The following is a 23,131-nucleotide window of genomic DNA, read 5'->3' as shown; positions in this document are numbered from 1 at the left end:
CTAGATTATCTTAAGGTCCTTTCCAACCCTAACCGTTCTATGATTCTATGATTAGGGCCAACCTCTCAGCATCACCAGCAGATTCCACTGCTATCAGTGCCCTGAAAATGAGACCTGCTTCTCCTGCTTGGCACAAGCAGAAGATCTACAAGGCTACTGCAGACCTTGCCACTCACCACCTGACCACAATACTTACATGTCAAGTTACCAGAAGGAAAGGAAAACAAGTACAGGTTTGATATTAGTTCCTGAACCACCTCATTAAATGGAGGCTGCTTTCAGAAGCATAGCTCCCCTTGCAACATACAGCAAGCCATGGTTTCCCAGCTACCATTTTAGGCTAGCTCAGAGGTATGTGTACTCATCTTTAAGCTGTTTTCAGTGCCGTGAACATGACTGAGAGGTTCCTACACACATCACCTGTACTCGAGGACAGCCCAGCCTGAGAAAGAATGCTTGACGGAACGAGAGGGCTCAGACCCTGGGGGCAAGCGCAAATGCCAGCAGCAAGCTTGAGGTGGGTATGATGGACTAGCTCCCACTCTTTCAACACAAAATTGCTTTCCTAACACTTCAAGGTGATGCAGGTGTGATACACCATCAAAAAACACAATTACAAATGCTGTTCCTAGGGGGAGATGAATACTGCTTTGCATGTGCATAAACTACACAGAAGAGTAAGAACAACACAGCCATTAAGGCATCATTAACAGAACAGAAATCCTGCTATCCATCCAGTGGTTTTTCATGCCAAAGCACAAGGTTTGCTGTGGGAAAGGCCTGGTTACCAACTGTAGAGGCTGAAGCCCTCCACTTTCCATGGGTCACCAGGAAGCAGTACAAACTGAGGCACTGTGAGACAGTAGTCTGGGTCTCTGCTCTTAAAATTACAGCAGAAAACTGAAGACTAAAGACAGGCAATTAAATTATTAAGGAAACTGAAGGATATGTGTTTTATATATTATGTAATGAAGATAAAGACAGATTGCTGGCATTTAATTTTGGTACTATCCAGGGAATAGCTGGGCAGGGAGCAATGTGAACTGGCCAGTGCTGCAGAGCTACTGGCAGGAAACAGTAGGAAGTGCTGATTTCTGCAGAGGAGAAAGGAGAAATGTGCTGGCAACAGAAAATGGTGGGGATAAACTTCTGGATGTGGGAAGTGGTTAAATACTGGCATTTAGCTCCAGTATGGCTCTTTCCACCAGCCTGTTTCAAGTAACTTCATACTGGAGTATAAGTCCAAATGTGAATATGGCGTAATGCAGAGCTATGCACTGAATGCACTTGCTGGCATACCAGCACTGCCCATCCCTGCTTGTTTGCAGCACTGGCAGGGTTCATTACATCCCCTTTCTCTCTCAGCAGGTTTGTTATCCTCTCTGTGCTGCACCCTGTAGACAATCCCTAAATGTCACTATCTCCATTTTGCGCATAGAGATGCACCCAGAGATGAAGCAACCTCCCACAAGGGCATGGAGTCAAGGAGAGACCTCAGATCTCCTAAGTGTCACAACTAATGAGCATCTGTGCTTGAAAGAGCTGCTTTGTGCTGTTAGGATCACCTTCCTTCAGCAGCCCCTTCAGAAAGCAAGGGGCGATTGCAGAGCCCAGCGTGCACCCCTGCGGCTCGCACGTCCCTTAGTCCCATCAGGCTGTGGTTAAATGCTGGAAGGGATAATAAAGAATGGGTATAGTGCATCTTTTTTCCTTTAAAAAATGTGCTCGTAGGAAGTGGCTTGCCCATGTGGTGTAAGTAGTCCAGCTGGGGGGATGAGAAGTCTCCAAGACCTCAGCTTCTTCCTCACTACTCCCATGGTGAGATACAGCCCAGGAGAGCCTCCTGTGTCAATCAAAACATGACAGCTGGGGTCAGGAAAGGAGCAAAGCCTGGTGCATCACAGTAGCATGCTATGTGCTGCACCGCCTGGGGTAGCAAGGGACAGCTTCAAGGCCTGCTTTTCCGGCCTTGAGCAGCAGCCTGCCAGGGCCCATGCATGGCAGGTACCACAGCCACTCCAGCCTGGGAGAGGCAAGGTCCTCTCCCCAGCACCCAGGCCAGAAGAGGTAGTCAGCAGTTTCCATAACTTTCAAGTCTTTGGCCTAATGAGAACAGCTTTTGGGTATGACTGCAGTAGTTTCTAAGTGCATTTGTAACCTCTGGCAAGCTCCCGCATTAGCCCCTGTCCCCACCTCTAGCTTCTTTCCAGTACCAAGACCATCAGCAAAAGGTATTCAAAAGCATGCAAGTCTTGCTGAAAAGCCCCATATTTCACGAGTGGCTTAGAGGCCAAGCAGTTATGTCAGCTGGATGTTTTGGAAAGCTTCAGGCTATCCTGCTTTCCATGGCATGACACAGTGTGGTGCAACCTCTTCTAAATGCTATTTTCAAGCAACAAAATGGCAACAATTCCACCTGACAGTCTTTTCAGCACTTTTGTGAGAAGGCGAAACTGAGCTAACAAAGCATCCAAGAAGTCAAGCGGCACCCCATCGCAAATCTCCAGGAATAAAGCAACAGTAAGGGTCTGGCTTCTGGTAAAATGTGTGCTTCTGTCATACTACTATTCCTTCCAAATCAGTTTTTACTAAGTGTCCTGCATATGCCCTTTGCTCCAGCGACAGGATATCCTCCATTTGTCTGCACAAAGTGCAGATGAGCACTTCTTCGTGTTGTTTTCCAAGTCGGCTGATGGGAGGGTCAGCAGGGGCCGAAGCAGCTGCACCAAGTAAAGGAAAGGTAACCATGGCAACTCAAGTTATCTGCATCCTCCATGTACTTCCTTCTCCCCACCCTACATCATATCTTTCCCACCCAAACCTCAAGCCAATAGAGCCAGTGACCAGCTGGCAGGATGGGAACTGGAGCAAGGTCTCTCCTACCCAACGTGTCTTGCTGTGTTTTGGGGCTCACCGCTGAAGGTTGAGGTCATCAGAAAGAGATCAAAAGCATAGAGAGGGGTAACTTACAAAAGGCAGAGCTCTCTGCTACTGTAGATGGGGCGCTGGATATGTTACATTTGCTCCAGAGTTGCAGATTCATTGATGATGCTCCTGGTTTTGGCTCTGAGCTGTAACCCTTCCACAGCAGCAATAGCTTCTCCGTCTGCACCCCACGTCAAACCCAGCTACAGCTTTGGCCGGACTTTCCTGGGACTTGATAAATGCAACGCCTGCATTGGAACATCCATTTGCAAGAAATTCTTTAAAGAAGAAATAAGGTCAGAAACTCAGCACAGTAATTTTTAAAACATTCTGTATAATAACTTGAAAGTTGCCTGTTAGCATTGCCAAGTACTTTAATGAAGTACAATGCAAGCAGTAACTTAGCACCCGCTTACTATTACAGCACCTGGTATTTTAATTAATGTCTATAAACTGCTGCTTTGTCTCTTTTCTTTTAAAGCCATACTAACATGATCAGCCCTGAATTATAATCTGAAAGCAAGAGTAAAAGGCACAACTTTCTGCATAGAGAGAAGCACTGAAACAGTTCAAGGAAGTGATGAAGGAAGGGGAGAAACAAATAATCTTGTTTAGATGTACTGGAAATATTTCATTATGAATAACTGAGTAAAGGCAAAGGGGATTTAGCTTTGTACACACCCAATGGACTATGTTAACTACAAACATATAAACATGCTACATAATTTTGTACCAGGTGCAACAACACAAATGTGCAGAATTTCATGTGTGTATTAAGATCAAAAGTGATCTAAACCTGCCTGAAGCATGAGCACGTTTGCACATCAGGTTACCTACATGCTCAAAAATAGATGGGGCTAAATTATTAGTACTCTTCTGGGAGGTTTCCATAAGAACTTTAAGGTAGAGGCAGAAATTGCATCTGCCTCAAAGCTGATGAGACATATGCTGCCAAGCAGTCATGAGACCAATCCAATCAGTTTTAGGCTCAAAAGCAGAGTGTATCTGACGACAGCAGGGAAAATGTTGCCAGTGTATTTGAGGAGAAAGTTAAAGGCAGTGCTTGGCAGAGGAAGGTTTTATTGGGTCTGATATGATTTATAGAGTCATATGCATTTTCTTTTATAGATGTAAAAGCCTGAGGGAGAAGAAATGATTGTAGCAAAATTGTATTTTTAATGCTATAATGTAAGTAGTATAATATTGGACAAATCACCATTTTTATCTTAAACTCTCCTCTAAAATGTAGCATACTAAAACCATAATGTTTTGTCTGGAATGGACTTGTAATACTGAACATCCGTCCTTCCCTTACTGACGCTGCAAAAAGGCAGCACGTTACTTTGCTATGCCAGAACACCCCTTGCCATGGCACACCAGGGGTCCCAGCCCTTGGCACTTTGCCCTCTTGGGTTTCTGACTCGCCCAGCTCATGCTGAAGGTGACACCAGGGCATGCAGAGGAACTAAGAAGGGCCAAGCCAGCAGTGCTGGGTTTCTCCCAGCCCAGCCTGGGCTCCTGTTCCAAAAAGCAGGATGGATTTACAATCAGCATGTTCAGCTGGCTGACATGGGCTGGTGTGGGACTGCAGGGGCTGGGGATGTATTTGGGATATGGGCTGTCCCACATTTTATGCTCCACAGCAGGGTGACATGGGAGCTGGCCCTTGCTCCATGCCCCAACCTTTGCCACTCACCTCTGCAGGGTTTTTAGGGACTTGGCGCTGGGTACGAAGCAGCTTCTATGCATGCAGCCTGTTGCAGGAGCACCATGTCAGTTACTTGTGCTTAGCCACTGGGAAGGCTGGGGCCATGCAGCTTCACTCAGCCCTGCTGAAAATAGCAGTAGCCTTCTGCAGCAAGCAACTGCCTCTGGCTGGCTGGTGGCCAGCTGCATGCTGCACTGGGGCCTGGGAGAGAGGGGCTACGTAAGTAAAAGCAGGAGACCCCCATGCTGGCTTTCCTCTGGTGGACAGCAGGAAAGGGGTGCTGTGTGCAGAGGGCCGAAGGGAGTCCAGGAGCGCAGAGCCACATACATGTGAGACCATGACGCTTCTGCCTCAGGAAAAGCAGAGCGGCATTGTAAAATAGAGGGGTTTTTTGTCTCCTGCCATCCCATAGTCAGCTTCCCACAAGCAGCGCAACACACAAGTGATAACATACAGTTCTGCTCTGAGCACTTTGAAAAGGGAAAATTAAAAACTTCTCTTTAGCAGTCAGTCACCTTCAGACTTTTCTTTGGAGAGGTTACACTTGTTTTCCCCTTGATTTCTTGAACAGCTAGGATTTTTTGGCAAGTGGAAGGTTAAATGGGGGAAATTTCAGTGGCACTTACGCTCTTTGATCCACCCCCATGTACCTTTTCACATGTTCGCTAAGGTGGATGGCACTTTGCCTTCTCTGTGTTAATCCTCATTAGAACATGCTTCATTAATTCTCCATCATTTCCGGGAGCTGTGACATACATTCTCACTCAACTAACAAGTAAGAAGATGTGGGTTTTGTTCCCAGAACGGCTGGTGACTCATCTTGTGCTCTAATGTTCTTTACTTCCCTTATCTTTGCCCAACTTTATCCATCTGTAAATGCGAATACCAAAGCTTGCCTATCAACTGTCCAGAGAGCAGAGCGCAGAAAAAGTTTTTGTAAAATATTAGATTTTCAAAACACTGTGAAACTGAGCTGACCAAAACTATGTGCAGAGTTGTGCCAGCACTGGTGATGAGCTTTGGCCAAAATTAATGGGAAGGAAGTCTGAAAAAGCTCGAATGCTTCAACTTGATGGAGGTTTATATGGCATTTATTTTAATTTTAAAACTTAACTTACTTTTTTTTTTAAAGATATTTGACTCCCAGTGCAAACAAAATTTATTTGGCTGAAAGAAAATACTTTGTATCATCCACTAAAAACGAAAAACAAATTTGATTTTCTTCAATGTTTAGTTCTGAGTTGATATAAAATCTGTAATCTGTCGTGTAGTTACTCACACAGATCTTAGTGAAAGTCTTAAAGCACATTTGAGCCCTTAGCTAAAAGGCTTCATACAAAAGTGAATTATTGTTACAGCACAACTTGATGATGAATCTTCAAAGTATCTAGCAAGTGTGCCAGGCCAGTGCTGCACTCCCCAGAAATGATGCCAAATACAGAATTGCTGCAGCCCATGCTGGGTTCCCAGGCCTGCGTGGCTCTCCCCCGGGGAGCTCTGTGGAGGAAATCACTCCACCCAAGCTTAAATTAACGCTCAGTCCTGGATTTCACACATCCATGTGCTGCTCGCATGCAGGAGGCAATGTTTTCTTGGTATTTGCCTGACTTGAGCTCCCCCAAACACACACGCTTGAGCCAAATCACAAGCACATTTGTGCTTAACAAGAAAAAGCAAAAGGAAAAAGAAAAAAGGAGAAAAAAGAAAAGAAGAAAAAAGAAAAAAGGAGAAAAGGAGAAACCCAGCCCATAGCCATCTCTTGCTGTACGTGCGTGTACTATGCCTGCAGATTAGGCATTGGGAAGGGCGGGGATGCACAACAAATCATAGTGAGGAATAGCAATTATTCTCTGCTCTTGGGTCCCAGCTCAAAACCGGACCAAAAACCAAAACAAACAAAAATAAAATAAAACCCACAAAACCCCCAAAACAAACAAATAAACAAAAAACCACAAAACACCACAACCAACCTACCAAAAAAAACAACCCCAAACAAAACAAACAAGGTTTATTTTTATGTCAGACACCCTAATAATAAAGAAGCTTAAATTTCATATTGGGCAAAATGGCCAAATGATCAAAATGCTTGAATCTCCCCTCAACCTGTTCATGCAAAGGGCCACTTCTGGTCAGCCTGTATCTCTGCAGCAAATTTTCTGAGGGAGGCACATGGCTAGAGCCAAAAGCTGAAGTAGCATTTTGGGGAGACCATCTTTCCCCTGTCCTAGGCACCCGGGTTTGCCCCAGAGCTGAGTTGCACAGGGTCTTTGATGGGGAAAAGGAGAGAAGTGCTGCCTTCAGGAGGGGTCATGGGGAGCAGGCTGGTCAGTCTCTGATCATTGAGCATGACTGAGTCAGTTATTTGCCTGCAATCAGAGGAAATTAATCCCCCCAAAAAATCTTCTGTGCCAATTTCCCAACTGGAAGTTAAAAGGAAAAATCAGCTTCAGCTATTAGATTGGTTAATGTCTTCATCTAACTCTAGCTAGTTGATCCTGCAAGGAACTTCTTGCCTCTTCTCTTTCACTTCTGAACCAGTGGCTTTAATTTATGGTGAGATTAAATTAGGACATGCTTTCTTACGTACTTGGGCAAGGAGGTAAGGGCAGGAGGTTTTAGAGGCAACGAATGCATGACATTGGACAAGCCAAAGGTCAGAGTTTAGCTGCTTTCCAAGAGCATGTTACAGACATACTTAAAAAACAGACACCACACTCCTCAGCTCCTGCATGTGTGACGTCTGTGTGGGCAGGTCTGAGGGGGCTGCTGAAACAAAAAAAATTACCTAATTACCCAGCCCATATGCTCCCCTCCTGTGCCTGTGTAGGGGAAGCAAATCAGTGCAAGATCTCCATGGCTACCCCTTGTTCCACCCCATCACACCCCAAACTCTGCTGCTGCCTGGGGAGGTCGCGCATCCTGGCTATGAAAATACAGCCAGCAATGTTGGGGGCCCCTGTTGACTCCAGTACCAAGCAAATCCACCACCTCAAGACAAATGGTTATTTTAATATTCCAAAATACATTTATTGTCATGAGGTTTTGTTCTGCAGGATCCCTTAAAGTGTTGAGCACTCCTTTGCTGGGCCCCTTTCTCCAGGATTAATTAAATTTAAAAATGACAGGGATTCTCCATGAATCAAAACCCTGCAGCCCTATTCTTTCCCTCCTTTCCTCTCTCTCACACTCTCCCTGTGTGGTCCAAAAGACCCCATCTGAGTGTTTCAACTCCTGCCCCATGGCAGTGTTCATGACAAGGGATGGTTTAGGTGGGAAGCAAAGGAAGATAGACATCTCCTCCAAAATGCATTTCCCTGGCTGATGGCTTCAGTCTGCTTGCCTCATCCTGGTGTCTGGGGGTGCCAGCCTGGGGCTACTTGGTCTTTGTAGAGCAATGGCAGAAACCCCAAGGGTCTGGAGTGCGGTGGAACAACCGCGGGTGGTGCTGGCACTGTGCAGCTGTCCGTGTGGCTTCTTAACCTGCTCTCCGTGGGGCTCTCGTTTTGGTTTGGCAGGTTTGACACCTGGCTTTCTTCTCGTTTAAAGCTGCCCCCCAGCTACCTGCTCAGCTACTCGGGCAACTATACTGACGATGCCAAGAGCTGGCGGATGGTTGACATCACCCGGCTGACCTCCAAGTACCAGCACGACCGGGCCGACAAGCGCATCTGCACCTCACTGCTGAAGACAAAGACCTGCAGCCTGGAGCGTGCCCTGCGCAGCACGCAACGCTTCCAGAAGTGGCTGCAGGCAAAGCGCCTCACCCCCGACCTGGTCCAGGTCTGTGCCCCATGGACCCCGGGCCCCATACCAGCAAGGGGAAGAGAAGGAGCCCCAGGGGGTCCCATGTGGTTTGGGGAGGGAAAAAGGGCCTGAAGGAGACAAGTCTGTGATCTGCTTGGTAAAGGACGAGGAGTGGGCTCAGCCCTGGTAAGGAGGGCCTGTGGGAAGCTGTAGCATCCACTGACTTCAGGCATGGGGATAGCATGGGGCTATGCGCACAAACAACGGATAGGACAAGGAAGAATCACTTTAAACTGAAAGAGGATAGATTTAGATTAGATATTCAGAAGAAATTCTTTACTGTGAGGGTGGTGAGGCACTGGAACAGGTTGCCCAGAGAAGTTGTGGCTGCTCCATTCCTGGAAGTCGTCAAGGCCAGGTTAGACATGGCTTTGAGCAACTTGGTCTAGTGGAAGGTGTCTCTGCCCGTGGCAGAGGGGATTGGAATTAAGTGATCTTCCAAACCAAGCCATTCTGTGATTCTGTACATCCAGTGTTGGAAATCATTAATAATTTTGAAAACTGAGGACACTTCATCACTGTGCTGTGACTACAGCAATTAAATGGGATTTGGAAAATTTGGATTTAGTCCTAGCTCTGCCCCAGACATATGGTGTGGTGTTAAAGAAGTTGGGCAATCTGCCTGAGGTTCATTTTTGTAGCCTGTGCCCTGAACTTGACTTTGCTCAGGGCTGGGGACTGGGGTAGCTTAGACCCCTCTGCTTGCAGCTGGCAGGGCGAGCAGCACAGGCAGTCAGAGCTGGAGCCTTGATTCCTCATTTGCCTGCCACCTATAGCAAATGATCTCAGGCACAAAGCAGCGTGCTGCCCTTTCAGCTGCAGTCCTGGGGTGTCACAGGCAAAACCAGGACAGGCGCACTGCAGGAGGGGTCACTGCCACCAGGCATATGGGCAGCAATTGCATGGGAAGACGGACATGCAGGAAGGGCTAGAGGAGGAGAGCGGGCAGGCTTCAGAGGCGAGTGCTGCCTGCACTGAGGTATACCACTTACAGCTGGAGACAACCATGGAGAAAGAGAACGTGTTTAGCAGCTTCTGGCTTGCATCCGAGAGCAGAAGTCCCCTCCCCAAATGCATATGCATACTCCTACCTCAGCCAAACAACAGCACAGCACTGCGATAATCGCTGTCAAGGGGCAGGGGCCAGGGTGGAGGCTGTATATACTCTAAACAAGACCCTGAGAGGCAAATAATTGTCCCTTTCAAGAGAAACGGCTGTGAAAAAGGGACTTTTTTTCCTCTAGAAAGGGAACTGCTTCCTCCTGCTTTGCTGAATGCTAAAGTTATGCTTCAGATTTTCTGCTTCTGTAACCCCATGGAACAGCATGCCTGAGGAGGGAGCAGCAGCATGGTGCAGCGGCAACAGCAGCAGCAACACTGGGGCTAGTGCCTGAGCTGTACCAAGGACTCACCTGCACCACAGGTCACCCTGAGGCCAGTGCCCTCCTGAAGGTGCCAGAAAGAGGAACACTTTTCTTGAGCAAAGCTGCACCGTAATTCATCTAGTAACTTCGGGAGAGGCAGCAGGGAGAGGGGACAGTTTTGTGCTCTTCCATTCAGAGGATCACCCACCTAAGCTTGCAGTCCATGGTCAGGGACAACTCCTACCCAGGGTGCAGACAGCAGATTCCCAAGCGGTAGGGTGCAGACAGCAGATTCCCAAGCGGCTGCTAGCCACCACTGCCCTCCAAGGCAGCACTGCAGCCACCTGAGGGAGAGCAAGCTAGGGGCGCCAGGTCCTCCAGCCTTGCTTAGCACGGGTTTGTGCAAAACTGTGCTGCCCCCACAGCAGTTCAATGTGAAAGAGCAGTCAAGAGCTTAAAACTTCCACTTGCTGAGCTGGGTGAAAAAGTACATGGAGAAATGTGGCTTTGTGATATGTCAGATCTGCTGCAAAGTTAAATCATTAGCTGAGCCCAAATCCTTCTCCTTAAAAGGCTCTCAATGTGCTATACGGCTTTCCTTACCCCATCCTCTCCCAGCTCCTGGCTGAGCTGGCTGGGTTGTAACACACATATATCATAGAATAGAATTACAGAATAATTAGGATTGGAAAGGACCTTCAGATCATCTAGTTCCAACCCCCCTGCCGTGGGCAGGGACAGCACACACTGAACCATGTCACCCAAGACTCTATCCAACCTGGCCTTGAACACTGCCAAGGATTAAGCATTAACAAGGATTAACTTCCTTGGGCAAACCTGTTCCAGTGCCTTACCCACACTCAGAGTAAAAAACTTCTTCCTTATATCTAGACTTCCCCTGTTTAATTTTGACCCCGTTACCCCTTGTCCTATCACTACAGTCCCTAATGAAGAGTCCCTCCCCAGCATCCTTGTAGGCCCCCTTCAGGTAGTGGAAGGCTGCTATGAGGTCTCCACGCAGCCTTCTCTTCTCCAGGCTGAACAGCCCCAACTTTCTCCTCCTGTCTTCACATAGGAGGTGCTCGAGCCCCCTGATCATCCTGATGGCCCTCCTCTGAACTTGCCCCAGCAGCTCCACGTCCTTCTTATGTTGACAACACCAAAACTACTTTCAGTGAGGTTTCATGAGAGTAAAGGGCAGGATCACCCCCTTCGACCTGCTGGTCACACTTCTTTTGATGCAGCCCAGGATACAGTTAGCTTTCTGGGCTGTGAGAGCACACTCAAGCCAGCACCCTCCCCTCACCAGACCAGTGCAGGCACTCTCTACACCCCGAGCTCCGCGCTGCAGCCTCCCCTCTCATCGGCTCTGTCTGGTGCCGACGCTGCCACCGCCGGGGCAGCCAGAGCAGAGCTCCCAGAGCGGGCCCCGGCCCTGAGGCGAGCGCTCCCCATCCCGCCCGCTGCCCGCTAAACGCGGCCGGCGCCAACCGCCGCGCCACGCGCTGCTCCCGCGCTCCCCGGGGCGGGTTTTCCCCGCTCAGGGCGGGGCCGTCCCTCCTGGCCCCGCCCCCTGTGAGTCCCCGCTCGCCTCAGCGGGGCTGCGGCTCCCGGGCAGGGCCTGGCCAGGGCTCGAGGCTCCCTCGGTGGCTCTCGCTGCTCGGAACCGGAGCTCCTGCACGCGGGGTTCTCCCTCGCTCCGGGGTTGAAGGCTCCTCTCTGGATATACCTCGGCAGATCATACATGACTACGTCCATGCACATGCACACACATGCACACACATACACAGAGCACCATGCAGAGACTTTGGCTGGGGCCCTCTGGCCTTGCACCTCTCAGTTTCTCCAGGGTGCTTGAATTTCACCATGTGCAATGGGAAGCTGAGCTGACTCCAGCTCCAGGACACTGCTGAAGTGAGCTGGGGGGCCAGCCTCGGGGGATGTGCTGAGGGACAAACTCCCTGTGACATTTCAGCAACCCCGGAGGTTTTTTTAGTTTTAAAAGATGCAAAAGGGCACAGGGGAGCCCAGACCTGTGCCCACCAGCTTCAGGATTACTGTGCACCTTTTCATGGTTCTGTAAATCAAGCAGTGAAAAAAAAAAAATGACATCCTAAACAGGATATAAATTCCTTCTAACACCATATAGGCTTGAATACAGAGAAAAGCATAGTGATCCATAGCCTCTGGAGCCTAGGCCCCCCCCTTCCAAATTTGGCAGTAATCACTGTTGGCAATTGGGCATGTGCTCTACGAAATGGCTGCTGGTCCGAGGGGCAAGAACAGCAACAACATTACAGTCGTGCAGTGTGTGGGATGTTATGGGATGACCCACCAAGCCATCCAGCCCTACCGAGCCGGGGAACCCCTTCCTCTCTGCTCATCCCACCTGCCCTCCTCAGAGCTGAAAGCCACAGGAGCACCTCTGCGTGCACCCCAGCCAAGCGCTGCGTCCTGTCTGTGGTGTTTGCTGGGCAGATACATATTGGTAGCCCAGCAGGAGCTGTTATGGTGAGGGTTCTTATGGGTATCATGCATCACTCCACTTACCTGCAGCACTGCTCTTCTGGCTTTCCACATACACACAAACTCTTTTCAGAGGTGTTAACAATACACCTCTCCTGATGCCTAACACGATGAAAATCTTTATTGGACACAGCAAAGTCTTCAGTGTTAAAATCCAGCCCACCTCAGAGATGAGCAGGATTTAGCTGGAGCTTAGCCTTCATGGTAGCTCCAACCACCTGCTGCTTCACCCACGAGCTCACTACCTCAAACCATGCTGCATGCTTTTCCTGTTGGAGGGGAAGAACAACAAAGTGGGTTAGTTCCAGCACAGATCATGCACAGGGCAGATTTACAACCCTGCCTACAAAGCACAGCCTAGACAGGTGAAAGCCATAGCAAGGTGAAAAGCCAGCCATTTTCAGCCCCTCTCTTTAGGACCTGCTGTTTGAAACTACTGACCTCCACATCTGCCCTCTGTAAATGTGCCAGCACCATAGTTATTTGGCCTTTGAGTCCAGCACACATTGCTTTCCTTACAGCGCATGCGCAGCAGCTCACTGATCTGGCAGGTGGTCCTTCTTAGGGAAGGATGGGTATTAAGGGGCTCCCTGAGCCACCTCCCAGACCTGCTATTTCTTTGACCTGGTACCTCATCATCAGAGAAGTGTTCAGTAAACCTCCTGGGAGTGGAGAAAAGCTCCACAGCTTCACAGGGCACCCTTAGTCTCTTTCTTTTGGAGGTGAACAACCCTGTTTGAGTTGCAGGTGCTTTGACACCTACCTACATCCAAATGTTTCCTGCTGGAGCCCACCCTAAATCTGGTCATTTGTGAAGCTGCAACCATGTGCAGCACATGGGACAGGAGGTAGCTGTGCTCCTAATCTGAGCCATCCCTCCTTGGCCTGGCTGAAGAGAAAGCAGAGTGAGGAGAAGTTGTCTTCCAGAGGTCATCTTTACATCAGAGTGAATTCTGGGTGTGCCCGCACTAGATACACATACATATGCATACATGGGTGTTAAAAATGTATTGCATACTGTGCAGTAGGGGAAAGAAAATTTGAGTGAAGGTAGGCTTTTCAGGAGCTACTCATGATCACCTGTGCAGTAGGGGAGGGAAAATTTGAGTGAAGGTAGGCTTTTCAGGAGCTACTCACTATCACATAGAAAAATGTGGGGTTTTAATCAAAGTAAAGAAGTGTTCCATATCAATCACAAACTGGATTTCAGGCTTTCAGGTCTTATTCTCTGGCATGATGAGATGCTGCAAAGGACTTCAGATATTCTTAGATAAATCAGTATCTGCAGTGTTTCAAGTATGTGTTCTTCAAGCCTAAAATATTTCTTCCACTGACATTTTTTTCCTGACAGTTTTATAACTCTTGCTCGTCTTCTGCTGTAGGGATGTTTCCATCAGTCTGCTGGAATGGGAGGCCTCACTCCACTGAAACACTCCAGCAGGTGCTGAAGTTCACCCTATTGACTAGCTCTGGCAAAATCCAGAGACCCCTCTGTCAAATTCTGGTGCATCAGGGCTTCATTAAATTGCAGGAGGTTGCACCAATAGATGATATAAATGTGACAGCACCCAACCCTGCTCCTCTGCTCTCATACCGCCTTTGATATGCCTGAAATGGTTCCTCAATAAACGAGCAGGTGTGATCACCACGTGCAGCACATGCCCACATCTGTGCTAATAGGATGAGCTCTGGCCTTGGAAAAAATCCAAAATTACAACTTTCATGCATTCTTTGCCACCATGATTTCTGTTTCTGCTATATACTCTTAAGGGCTTCAGCTTTTGCATTGCAAACTCCTGGAGGCAGCAAGACTTTCTAACTTTGGCTGCAAATATCTGCATACATGCTGAGCTGCAAGAGACTTTCACCACTATTTATCTCTTATTTAACACAGTTCTGTTCTGCTCATTTTTTCTCACTTCTCCTCCTGAGGGAAAGTGACAGTCAGCCACAACATGCCTGCAAGTGCTGTGAGACAGAAATCCATAAGCATCCCTTCCCCCAGCTCCTTCCATGGTTTTAGACCATTAGTGAAAAAATATTTCCTTGATAAGCCTACATGAGAGGAGAGGAGTGTAGGAAGACTTGTAAATAGAACTGAGGAGAATTATTTTTGACAAATGTTTTATTTTTTTTTTTGGGGGGGGGGTGTTGGAAATATTGGTTCTTCAGTTGTGCAAAACAACGGTCCAGTTGGACTTGAGTTTCTCAAGTAGCTTTGACCAGCTGTTGGCATTCAGGGCTTGTTTCGTGCAACCGATGGCCAAGGAGGGAGCAGTTGGGACCTCACCAAGACCAGAATGGAGGCAGAGGAGGGGACATGGGAGATCCAGTGCTCCCTTTCCACCTCCAACAGGGAAAGCAGCACACTCCTCCTTTCCTTGTTTCTTCATTTCTTTGTCATGGCTGGATAAGTAAGTGTTTTATGCCAAATGAACAGCTCGCACAGGAAGGGCTGAGAGAGACCTACCTCAGAGTTACCAAATGACTTGGGGAGATCCTGAGTGAAATCTTTGCTCTCAGCATGAAGAATGGCAGGGAGCATTGTGAGCTCCAGTGCCCTTTCCTCTGAAGCACATCTCCCAGACATCAAATTATAAAGAAAATCAGAATGAGTAAATTTGGCTGCTGGGATCATTTGGAAGAAAAAGGCTCAGCAAAAACCTGATTCCCTTCCCCAGCAAAAGCATGGCTGGGCAGCATTTCTGTGCCACTCCTTACGTCTGCTCTCCTTGGCTATTAAGGAAGACTGACCTCAGAAAAAAAAAAATTGTTTTGACTATGAAGATATAAATCTCTATTGCCATTTACTCCAGCCTTAGATTGCTTGTGCAATTTACAAGCCGAACCTCCAAATCTGAAAGGTAAAATAGAATGATGGTTGATTCCGTTCACCCAACAATTCTTCATTTGTTGCTGGCATTTAAAAAATACATGCACAGGCTATTCACATTTGATTTTAATAGTTAATGCACAAGTTTATCAGAGAGAGAATATGTCCTGTGCTTGTACCCACATACGGTGTTTATTTACTCTTTTAAAGCATGTTTACTGACTTTAGCAAATAGTATTTCCAAGAAAACTGCCCACAGGTTAATCAAATAGTGAAGAGATCTGAAGACGTTATTTAACAAGGGAAGTGACTCACCAGCTTAATCACAGACACACCTCCACCAGCAAACCAGGATGCCAGGGCTGGGAAGAAGTGCAGAGGGGAGAGTACCTACAACGTGGACCGGGGGCTGTCATATTGTGGCATCTCAAGCTAGAACATAAACATCTTTGTCATGTTTTTGCCTCTCACCAGGGCCTGTCTAGCCCAATGCTGCGCTGCCCATCCCAGCGTCTCCTGGACAGGATAGTGCGGCGTTATGCTGAGGTGCCAGACGCTGGCAGCATCTACATGGACCACCTCACTGACGGGGACAAGCTGCGCCTGTTGTACACACTGTCAGTGAATTCACACCCCATCTTGTTACAGGTATGTGCCACCTTGACTGTCTTGAAACACCACCCTGCAACCCCGTGCAAGCAAACTATCGTGTGAGGTGTGCTCCAGGACCCAGCTGCAGAGAAGTGCCAGCGCTGGCCTTTGGCAAGCTTTCTAGCCTTCATAAAGCATGATTCTCCTATGGGGTTTGATGGCTGAAGCCAGACAGACTCCTGTGGTGCACCTTGCATAACCCAGTGAAGTAGTGGAGAAATATGAATGTCCAGCCCCTTAAATAGATCAGAACCTAGACAGGTTGTAGCACTAGCGCATTGTGAAAGCCAGGGTTTTACATGTCCCTGACACTTCAAAGTGTTATGTTTGCATTGCTAATGTATTATTTAAATCACAGCCTGTTTATAAAACAGAAAGAGAATGCTTTAGTGTGGGAGAACCAAGATGCAGCATTGAGGTTGAACATTGACTTGGGAAGCACTGATTTTCCAGGCTCCATGTGCCAGTGCTGTTTTTTCCATTCGAATGCTGCTGGTAACTAGCTCCATAGCAAAGCACATCTTTGCAGAGTTGCTTGGTGGAATCCCAAATACAACTGAGCTCTGAATTTTAAGGTAGATAGCTAGGAGGCCTCACGCCTCTTGCCTGGTCCACTGCAAGCATGCCTGGCATGTGGCTCCTCTCTTTCCTTACGTGTATCTCCAAGAGAGTATCCTCACTTTTTCTCACTACCACCCCACCTTTAGCCCTCATTGATGTTTCTTGCAACCCTTTGAGATTCCTCTAAAAAAAGAGGCAGCAGTAGCATCAATCTCCTGCCAAAGGCCAGTGCTTCCCAAAGCAGTGCACATGGCTTTGCCCAGTCCTAGGGAGAGGGAATGGTTCTGGGAAGCTGGGGAGACAGAAAAGTTAAAAGCAGAAAGCTTTGTGTTGGCATGGCTCAGTAGTCATGCAGTTTGGTTTCTACCTGGGATAACTGCACTGATACCACAAGCTGCAGTGATGCAGGAAGCCCGGCCCAGGTGTCACCACCGTAGCAAACACCCAGCGCTTGGGTCCCTGGGACTACAAAGTCTCATACAAAACAGCCAGGCAGTTTTTACAAATTAGCAAAAACTGCTTTAGCCCCATCTCACCTCTAGGCTGTGACTTCAGCTGTGCAGTGCTCATGAGGAACCCATCAAAGGCTCCATAAAGACACCTAAAATTAGCTCTTCTGTGGCTAAAATTTCATTTAATTTGAGATCTATTATTATCTTGGACTTTTGGTTAATCTCCCTCATGAAATAAGACTTGAAATATCAGTTCTTCTTCCTGAATTAAAAGGGAAAAAAAGAAGAAAAAAAGCAGCATAGCTACTCCAGGATGGAGCAGTGCATTCTTGGGCTGCTGGGGCAGGCTGAGGTGAGCAAGGGTTGTGGGCTGATTTAGAAAGCAAACCATGACATTGGCACTGCTGCTTGAAAGGCACTTGAAAGTCCTCTGGGAAGGACATGGGTCCATGGGCATTGTGCAGAGACCAGAGGGGCAATTCTCATGTTCCTGCTCTTCCTGGCAGATCTTCCCTGATGTGGAGGGATGGCCCTTCCCACGGTACCTGGGTTCCTGCGGGCGGCTGGTGGTCAGTGCCAGCACCCGGCCCCTGCGCGATTTCTTTGGTGCAGCCCCTGAGGTGGCTGCTGACCTGGCCCTCCAGCTCCTTGCTGTCCTCCGCTCCATGGGCACCAACGACCTCAACTATTTCTTCTACTTCACCCACGTGGACGCTGGCACCTTCGGCGTGTTTAGCAATGGGCATCTGTTCATCCGGGATGCCAGCACACTGGGGATCATCGACAAGGAGGAAGGTACTCAGCAGGCTCCGTCTGTCGCTGGAGGTCTTAGCGAGGCAGGGGAAACAAATCTTTCACCTGCTGAGCTCAGCTCTGATGCTGATTGGTTTGGTTTTTTTGTAATCAGCCAAACATCACTTGCTAAATTAAATAATGAAGAGTTCATGGGAGATTTTCTGACAGCACAAGCATCAGCAGCTACTGCCATCCTGGCTCTGGATCAGGAAGGCTGCAGGCAATTTATTTGTGCAGTCAGTGGTTTGGTGACCAGCCATGGGCTCTTTCGTCCTGGCCTGCTATCTCTGCGCTGGCATCAGCATTCAGTGTGTACACTGCTCAAGGCTCTCATTCGAAGTCCTCCTAAATCACTTCTTCTAAAACTTTTGCCACACAGATGTCAGTATTTGCAATTAGAAATTTCATAACTTCTTTTGTTTTAAGTATTGGGTCAAATCATGGAATGGTTCAGGTTGGAAGGGACCTTAAAGATCATTTAGTACCAACCCCCCTGCCATGGGCAGGGACATCTTCCACTAGACCAGGTTGCTCAAAGCCCTATCCAACCTGGCCTTGAACACTGCCAGGGATGGGGCAGCCACAGCTTCTCTGGGAAACCTGTGCCAGAGCCTCACCACCCTCACAGTAAAGAATTTTTTCTAATATCTAATCTAAATGTACCCTCTTTCATCTTAAAGCCATTCCCCCTTGTCCTGTTGCTACATGCCCTTGTAAAAAGTCCCTCTCCAGATTTCTTGCAGGGCCCTTTTAGGTACTGGAAGACAGTTATAAGGTCTCTCTGGAGCCTTCTCTAATCCAGGCTGAACAAGCCCATAAAACTCTTTTTAGGTGTATTTATCACATTAACTACGAATAATAATAACAGTAAAATCCCCCCTTTGTCATTTTTATACAAAATCAAGGGTCGCTATTCACTTTTCACAGGTTACATTTGTCTACTCCTGAAAGTAGAGCTAGTCAGACTATTCCTCCAATAATTCATTCTGAATGTTCAAATTTTGAAAAGGCCTTTGCCCAACTTGCACATTCACCTGAGCAGATCTCAAATATTCAGAAGTAGCCATCAGAGAATTTTCCACTGGGTTTCTTTTTCTCATCCCAGCAGCTATTACTGTTAACTTAACTCCAGCTAGATGAGCTGTTGTTGCAATTTAATGATTTTGGGTAACATGGAAAAATTATGGGTTTGGCTATCTGTGGTGATTTTTGTAGGAACTCCACTTTTTAGGTTAGTACTCCAGTTCTCATTTTTTCTGCATCAGTTTGACTTGACAGACTCCAAATCTTCTGTCAGGCAGTTCTGCAGTGCTCTGTCATTCAAAAAACATAACATATTTCAGGAGTGAGGAAATTGGCCCACGTAGAGCTATAGCTCACAGTACTGCGTGGTGAAAGATAGCTCTATCCTACAGATAATAACTAACCCCATGTTAATACAGAGGTATAGACATATGTGATTATCCAAGATTTCACTGCTGTGTTTCTAACAGCTGCTTTAATTGTCTCTAATAGGGAGCCAGCTGATTGATGACCAACAAGAATATAAAGATATATTTAGCTGTTTGACTTTGGACTGCCAGTCTGCATTTGTGTCCTGTAACTCCATTGGAGAGAAGCACAGCCTTGTCATGGTGTGTCAAGAGCTTTTGCCTAAGCTCCTGAAGGGGAAATTCCTGCAACCCGTGCAGGAGAAGATAGACAGCTTCCTGCAGCACTGTGCCGATGGCCTCGCCGATGACCAGGGTGTCAGTGGGGCGGTTGCAAAGCTGGCAGAGCTCCTGAAACCTCTGCGGTCTTGTGATTCCCGTTTTGCCTACCGCTATCCTGACTGCAAATACAGTGACAAATACTGATGGCTTTGGAAGAGTCCCCTGGGAAGGACTGGGGCAGTGTCAGCCCCTTGCCAGTGTGGGAAGCAAGATGGAACCAGCATAGCAGGAAGGAGCTACACCAAATCTGGGACTTCCTTATGAAGGCACAGGAGAAGGAAGCATAGTGCACATGGGATTTATTGTTCATCTCCCAGAGATGCGTTTGTTACATGGGATGTTAAACATGATGTAAGGTTTAAGGATTATTAGCATTATTGTGAGTGACAGAGGCTACAGGATTAATAAAACTCATGCACATATTTTGGCCTTGAAGACTTTTCCATGCTATTTATTAAAAAGAAACCTTCTGAAGGCACCATGGTCTCAACTAACTAGATAGAGGAGCTTTATTACGAAGAAAGTCTTTCTGATTGAGATGATATATACATAATGTAGGATGGATGGAAGCATTTAAGACTTTCCTTGTGGGGATTTTTAATGCCATAGATAAACTGAAGTACCGGATCAGTTCTATACCATCACCCATCACAGATCACTTTTATAAAATATTTAAATTTTTTTAGTTTTATGGCACACAGAACAGGAAGATGCAACCAGCAGCATTAAAAAGCTGTAAGGTCCCATGTCTCTTGAAACATAATTTCTCTAATCCCCAAATATAATTACTTCTAGTCTTTCCCAAGCTGATCGGCAGTAAATTCAGTAATTGGAGACTAATAAACATTTTTGGTTTAAGATCAGGAAAAAAACAACCCAGAAACAACTCTGGGATGTGATTGTCCAGCAGATACTTCACATTTTTCTCCCTAGAGAAAACTGGAGGAACCATTTGCACAAACCCGTTCAAATAGGAAAATTACCTTAAGAGGAGAAAATACACAGGCAGAGGATGAAAGGTGAGTCTATCCTGAGCCCAGTGAGATTTTCTGAATGCTTAATACTCCACTGTAGGTGCTGGGGCACCCCCCAAGAGCTGGGGAGGTCAAAGTCCTGGCCAGCAAGAGATGCAGCCAACCTCATCCATTTGCCTTTCAAAGGAGGAATCAGGTAGTCCCCGAAGGAGTGACTCAGGCACGTAGTATTTGGGGTGATGGACTCTTTTTTCATAGCAGTGGCCAGCACAGGGCTAGGTGCACATGCCTCATTTTGTTGGGAAAGGTTGCAAAATTTGTGGAGTGCAGACCACAACTCTCATCCATCATCTGTCAGTCCCTGTCCATGTCCCATGTTATCTTTGTGGGATGTCAGAAGATCACACCAAACCTTTCCTGATGTTTAGGGGACTGTTAGACCTCACTTGGGTGTGGGGCTTTCTTCTGCGATCCAGGTGCGCAGGAGTCACCAAGAAAATATGACTGAGCTGAGTCAGAAACTAGACTTTCTGGATCCCACATATTTTCATCATGGAAAGACCCTGGCTATGATTCGAAAAAGAAATTGGTAACAGCATAAAAGCAGAAAAAAGATGTGAATGGATTTGCTTTGCTAATTGTTGTGTGGAGTTACCGGAGCAGGAATGTAAGTCAAGATTTTCTGTTGACTGTGGAGGGGCTCTGCACACAAAGCACCCAGCCTGGGGCTCAAGGCAGGTATTGCAGACACTGGGCACCCAAAACCACATACTGATGCTGAGAAAATCTGACCCAGGACATTTATTTTGCCTTTCCTTCTGGCATAAAGTATCAAGTGCACCTTTCACCTCTCAAGAAGTAGAAACATTGAAAATAATTTGTAGGTAAATTTAGCTCCAGGCCCAGATGGTCTGACAGCAAAAATGTTTAAATATACAGCCTAAGCTATGGCTGCAGCTCTCTTTCTTGATACAATCTATTTCTACATCATGGCTCTCTTCCAGTAAGAAAAACATGTCCTTTGCAGAGATCCATAAGGCTGTCTAACAATCTGTTTTCAACAGTTTTTCTTGAATCTGTCTGCATCTCCAGTCACGGGCTGTGATTTTACCTGCGAACTGGGTGATAGCCCTGGCTCCCTTCCTCTCCAGAGAGTCCTCCCATGGTGGCGGCTGCTGGCTGCCTTGTGTGGGGCTGGAGGAGCTCCTGTTTCACCACCCCTCTCACTAGGGTCAGTGGTGTGGCGTTGCCCACCATGGCCTGAGAGCTGACAGCACTCTTTCAGTGCCAGAGGGCAGCCTTCTTCATGCAGTTGTTAACTAAAAATGCACACTACAAAATGCCCCAAAAACACTAAGATGAAGAACTGGCCTGTTCCACTCATGCCCCAGCAGAGGTGGAATGGATTTACAAGCCATGTGCTTGCAGAGACGTTTTTGCAGCTGCTCCAAGACTGAGGCTCGCCTCTGATTCAGTGATCTCTGGTTTAGCAATGGCTTGACTTTGCAAGGTGCATGGTGGAGCAGCCCTTGCAACAGGGCTCCACTCTGGTTTCACTGCTTTCCCACATGTCCTGGGCATTTTCCTTTCCACCATGCACATTTTCCTTTTGGAAATAAGCCATTCATTTACTGTACTGTTCTGTTGAAAATGTCTCCTGGGCACTAGAGCATCTCTCTGCTATCAGAGCAGCCTAGAGAAATGCAGAGAGGATGCAGGTGCTCAGCACCTTAGATGGCAAGAGCAAGCCCAGATCTCTCAGCTCTAATCCAGCATTGGGCAGAAGCACTGAGAGGTGTCACACAGGTTGCAGCTGTGCCCTGAGAACTCAAAATGTTGGGTATATGAAACAGAGGAGTCATGGTCTTACTTTGCTGCTTGGACTCAGTTGGCAAGACTGCAGCAGAAGTCTTGAGGCAGGTGGTGTCTATTTTTACATGACTTAATTCAAAATTTTTGAAGCTGAGAGGAGTCTCCCCACTGCTTTCAATAGACTTTGATGTGAATTTAAATTGAAAAAAAAAAAGGATTAAAAATAACAGAATCATGGAGTCAAAAATTGTCAAAGTGCTGGGAGCTGTGTTCACCACCAGTTTACAAAGTCCAGGCTCATATAAGATTGTGACTAATATGCCAGCCATAAAATCAGTCCATGGCTGAGAGAACAATAATTTTCCTAAACTAAATCTCATTTCCCTATATTTCCCTGGCCTTTTATTTCTTCATTGCCAGTCATTCCTCTTAATATTTTCCCTTTTCTTGGCAGTCAGGTCCCGGAACCAGTGCCCATCCTCTCTGCCAGCTCCAGTCAAACCTTGAAATGCTAGTAGGACAAGCTCCAAAATCATGTGAAATTAATTTATAAATGACAATTATTTAAAACCTAATCCTTCCCAACGAGCAATTTTTTCCTCTCTATGTTTAAGTTATTTCTGATGGTGGATTTCGTGTGAGCCTTTGCACACTGGTTCCTGGTAACAACCCACACCATTTCTGCAGCAGGACAAGGATGGCCAGAGAAGTCTTCCACCAGTCCTGCAGTCAGCCTCATCACTTCCTTTATTTGCAGATAGTTTGCAGCTGCCTTTATGTCCAGCTGTTTATGGTGTGATTCTCTTGCTGACACACATCCTACATATTGTGAAGTTTTCACAATTATTTTCTGCCAGATTTTGTCTAGGGTCATATATTAACACCATCATTTTTGGGGGGATGGAAGTTACATGTGGGCATGGCAAATGAGTCCCAGTTTCACCTAGCATAATTCACTGCTTCTCTGTGTCATCTTCAGCCAGCTCCTTTGCACATGTCCGTAGTGCTTGTACT

The 23,131-nt window shown here is 47.1% G+C and overlaps 1 protein-coding gene across 1 annotated transcript; it reads left to right on the top strand.

Annotated features, from left to right (window-relative positions):
• Positions 1-2,750: 2,750 nt before the first annotated feature.
• Positions 2,751-21,335, top strand: DIPK2B (divergent protein kinase domain 2B). Its single transcript, XM_061453433.1, has 5 exons — positions 2,751-3,221; positions 8,149-8,413; positions 15,635-15,808; positions 17,331-17,619; positions 19,135-21,335. Exons 1-5 carry the CDS (start codon positions 2,998-3,000, stop codon positions 19,473-19,475), a joined length of 1,293 nt encoding a protein of 430 aa, XP_061309417.1. The 5' UTR covers positions 2,751-2,997; the 3' UTR covers positions 19,476-21,335.
• The last annotated feature ends 1,796 nt before the right edge of the window (positions 21,336-23,131 follow it).

Source organism: Pezoporus flaviventris, unplaced genomic scaffold, assembly GCF_033815535.1.
Source record: "Pezoporus flaviventris isolate CSIRO_AGI_PZ_B2104156 unplaced genomic scaffold, CSIRO_AGI_Pfla_v1 ptg000015l, whole genome shotgun sequence".
Classification (NCBI taxonomy): Eukaryota; Metazoa; Chordata; class Aves; order Psittaciformes; family Psittacidae; genus Pezoporus; species Pezoporus flaviventris.
This window is presented reverse-complemented; position numbering and strand designations above follow the sequence as displayed.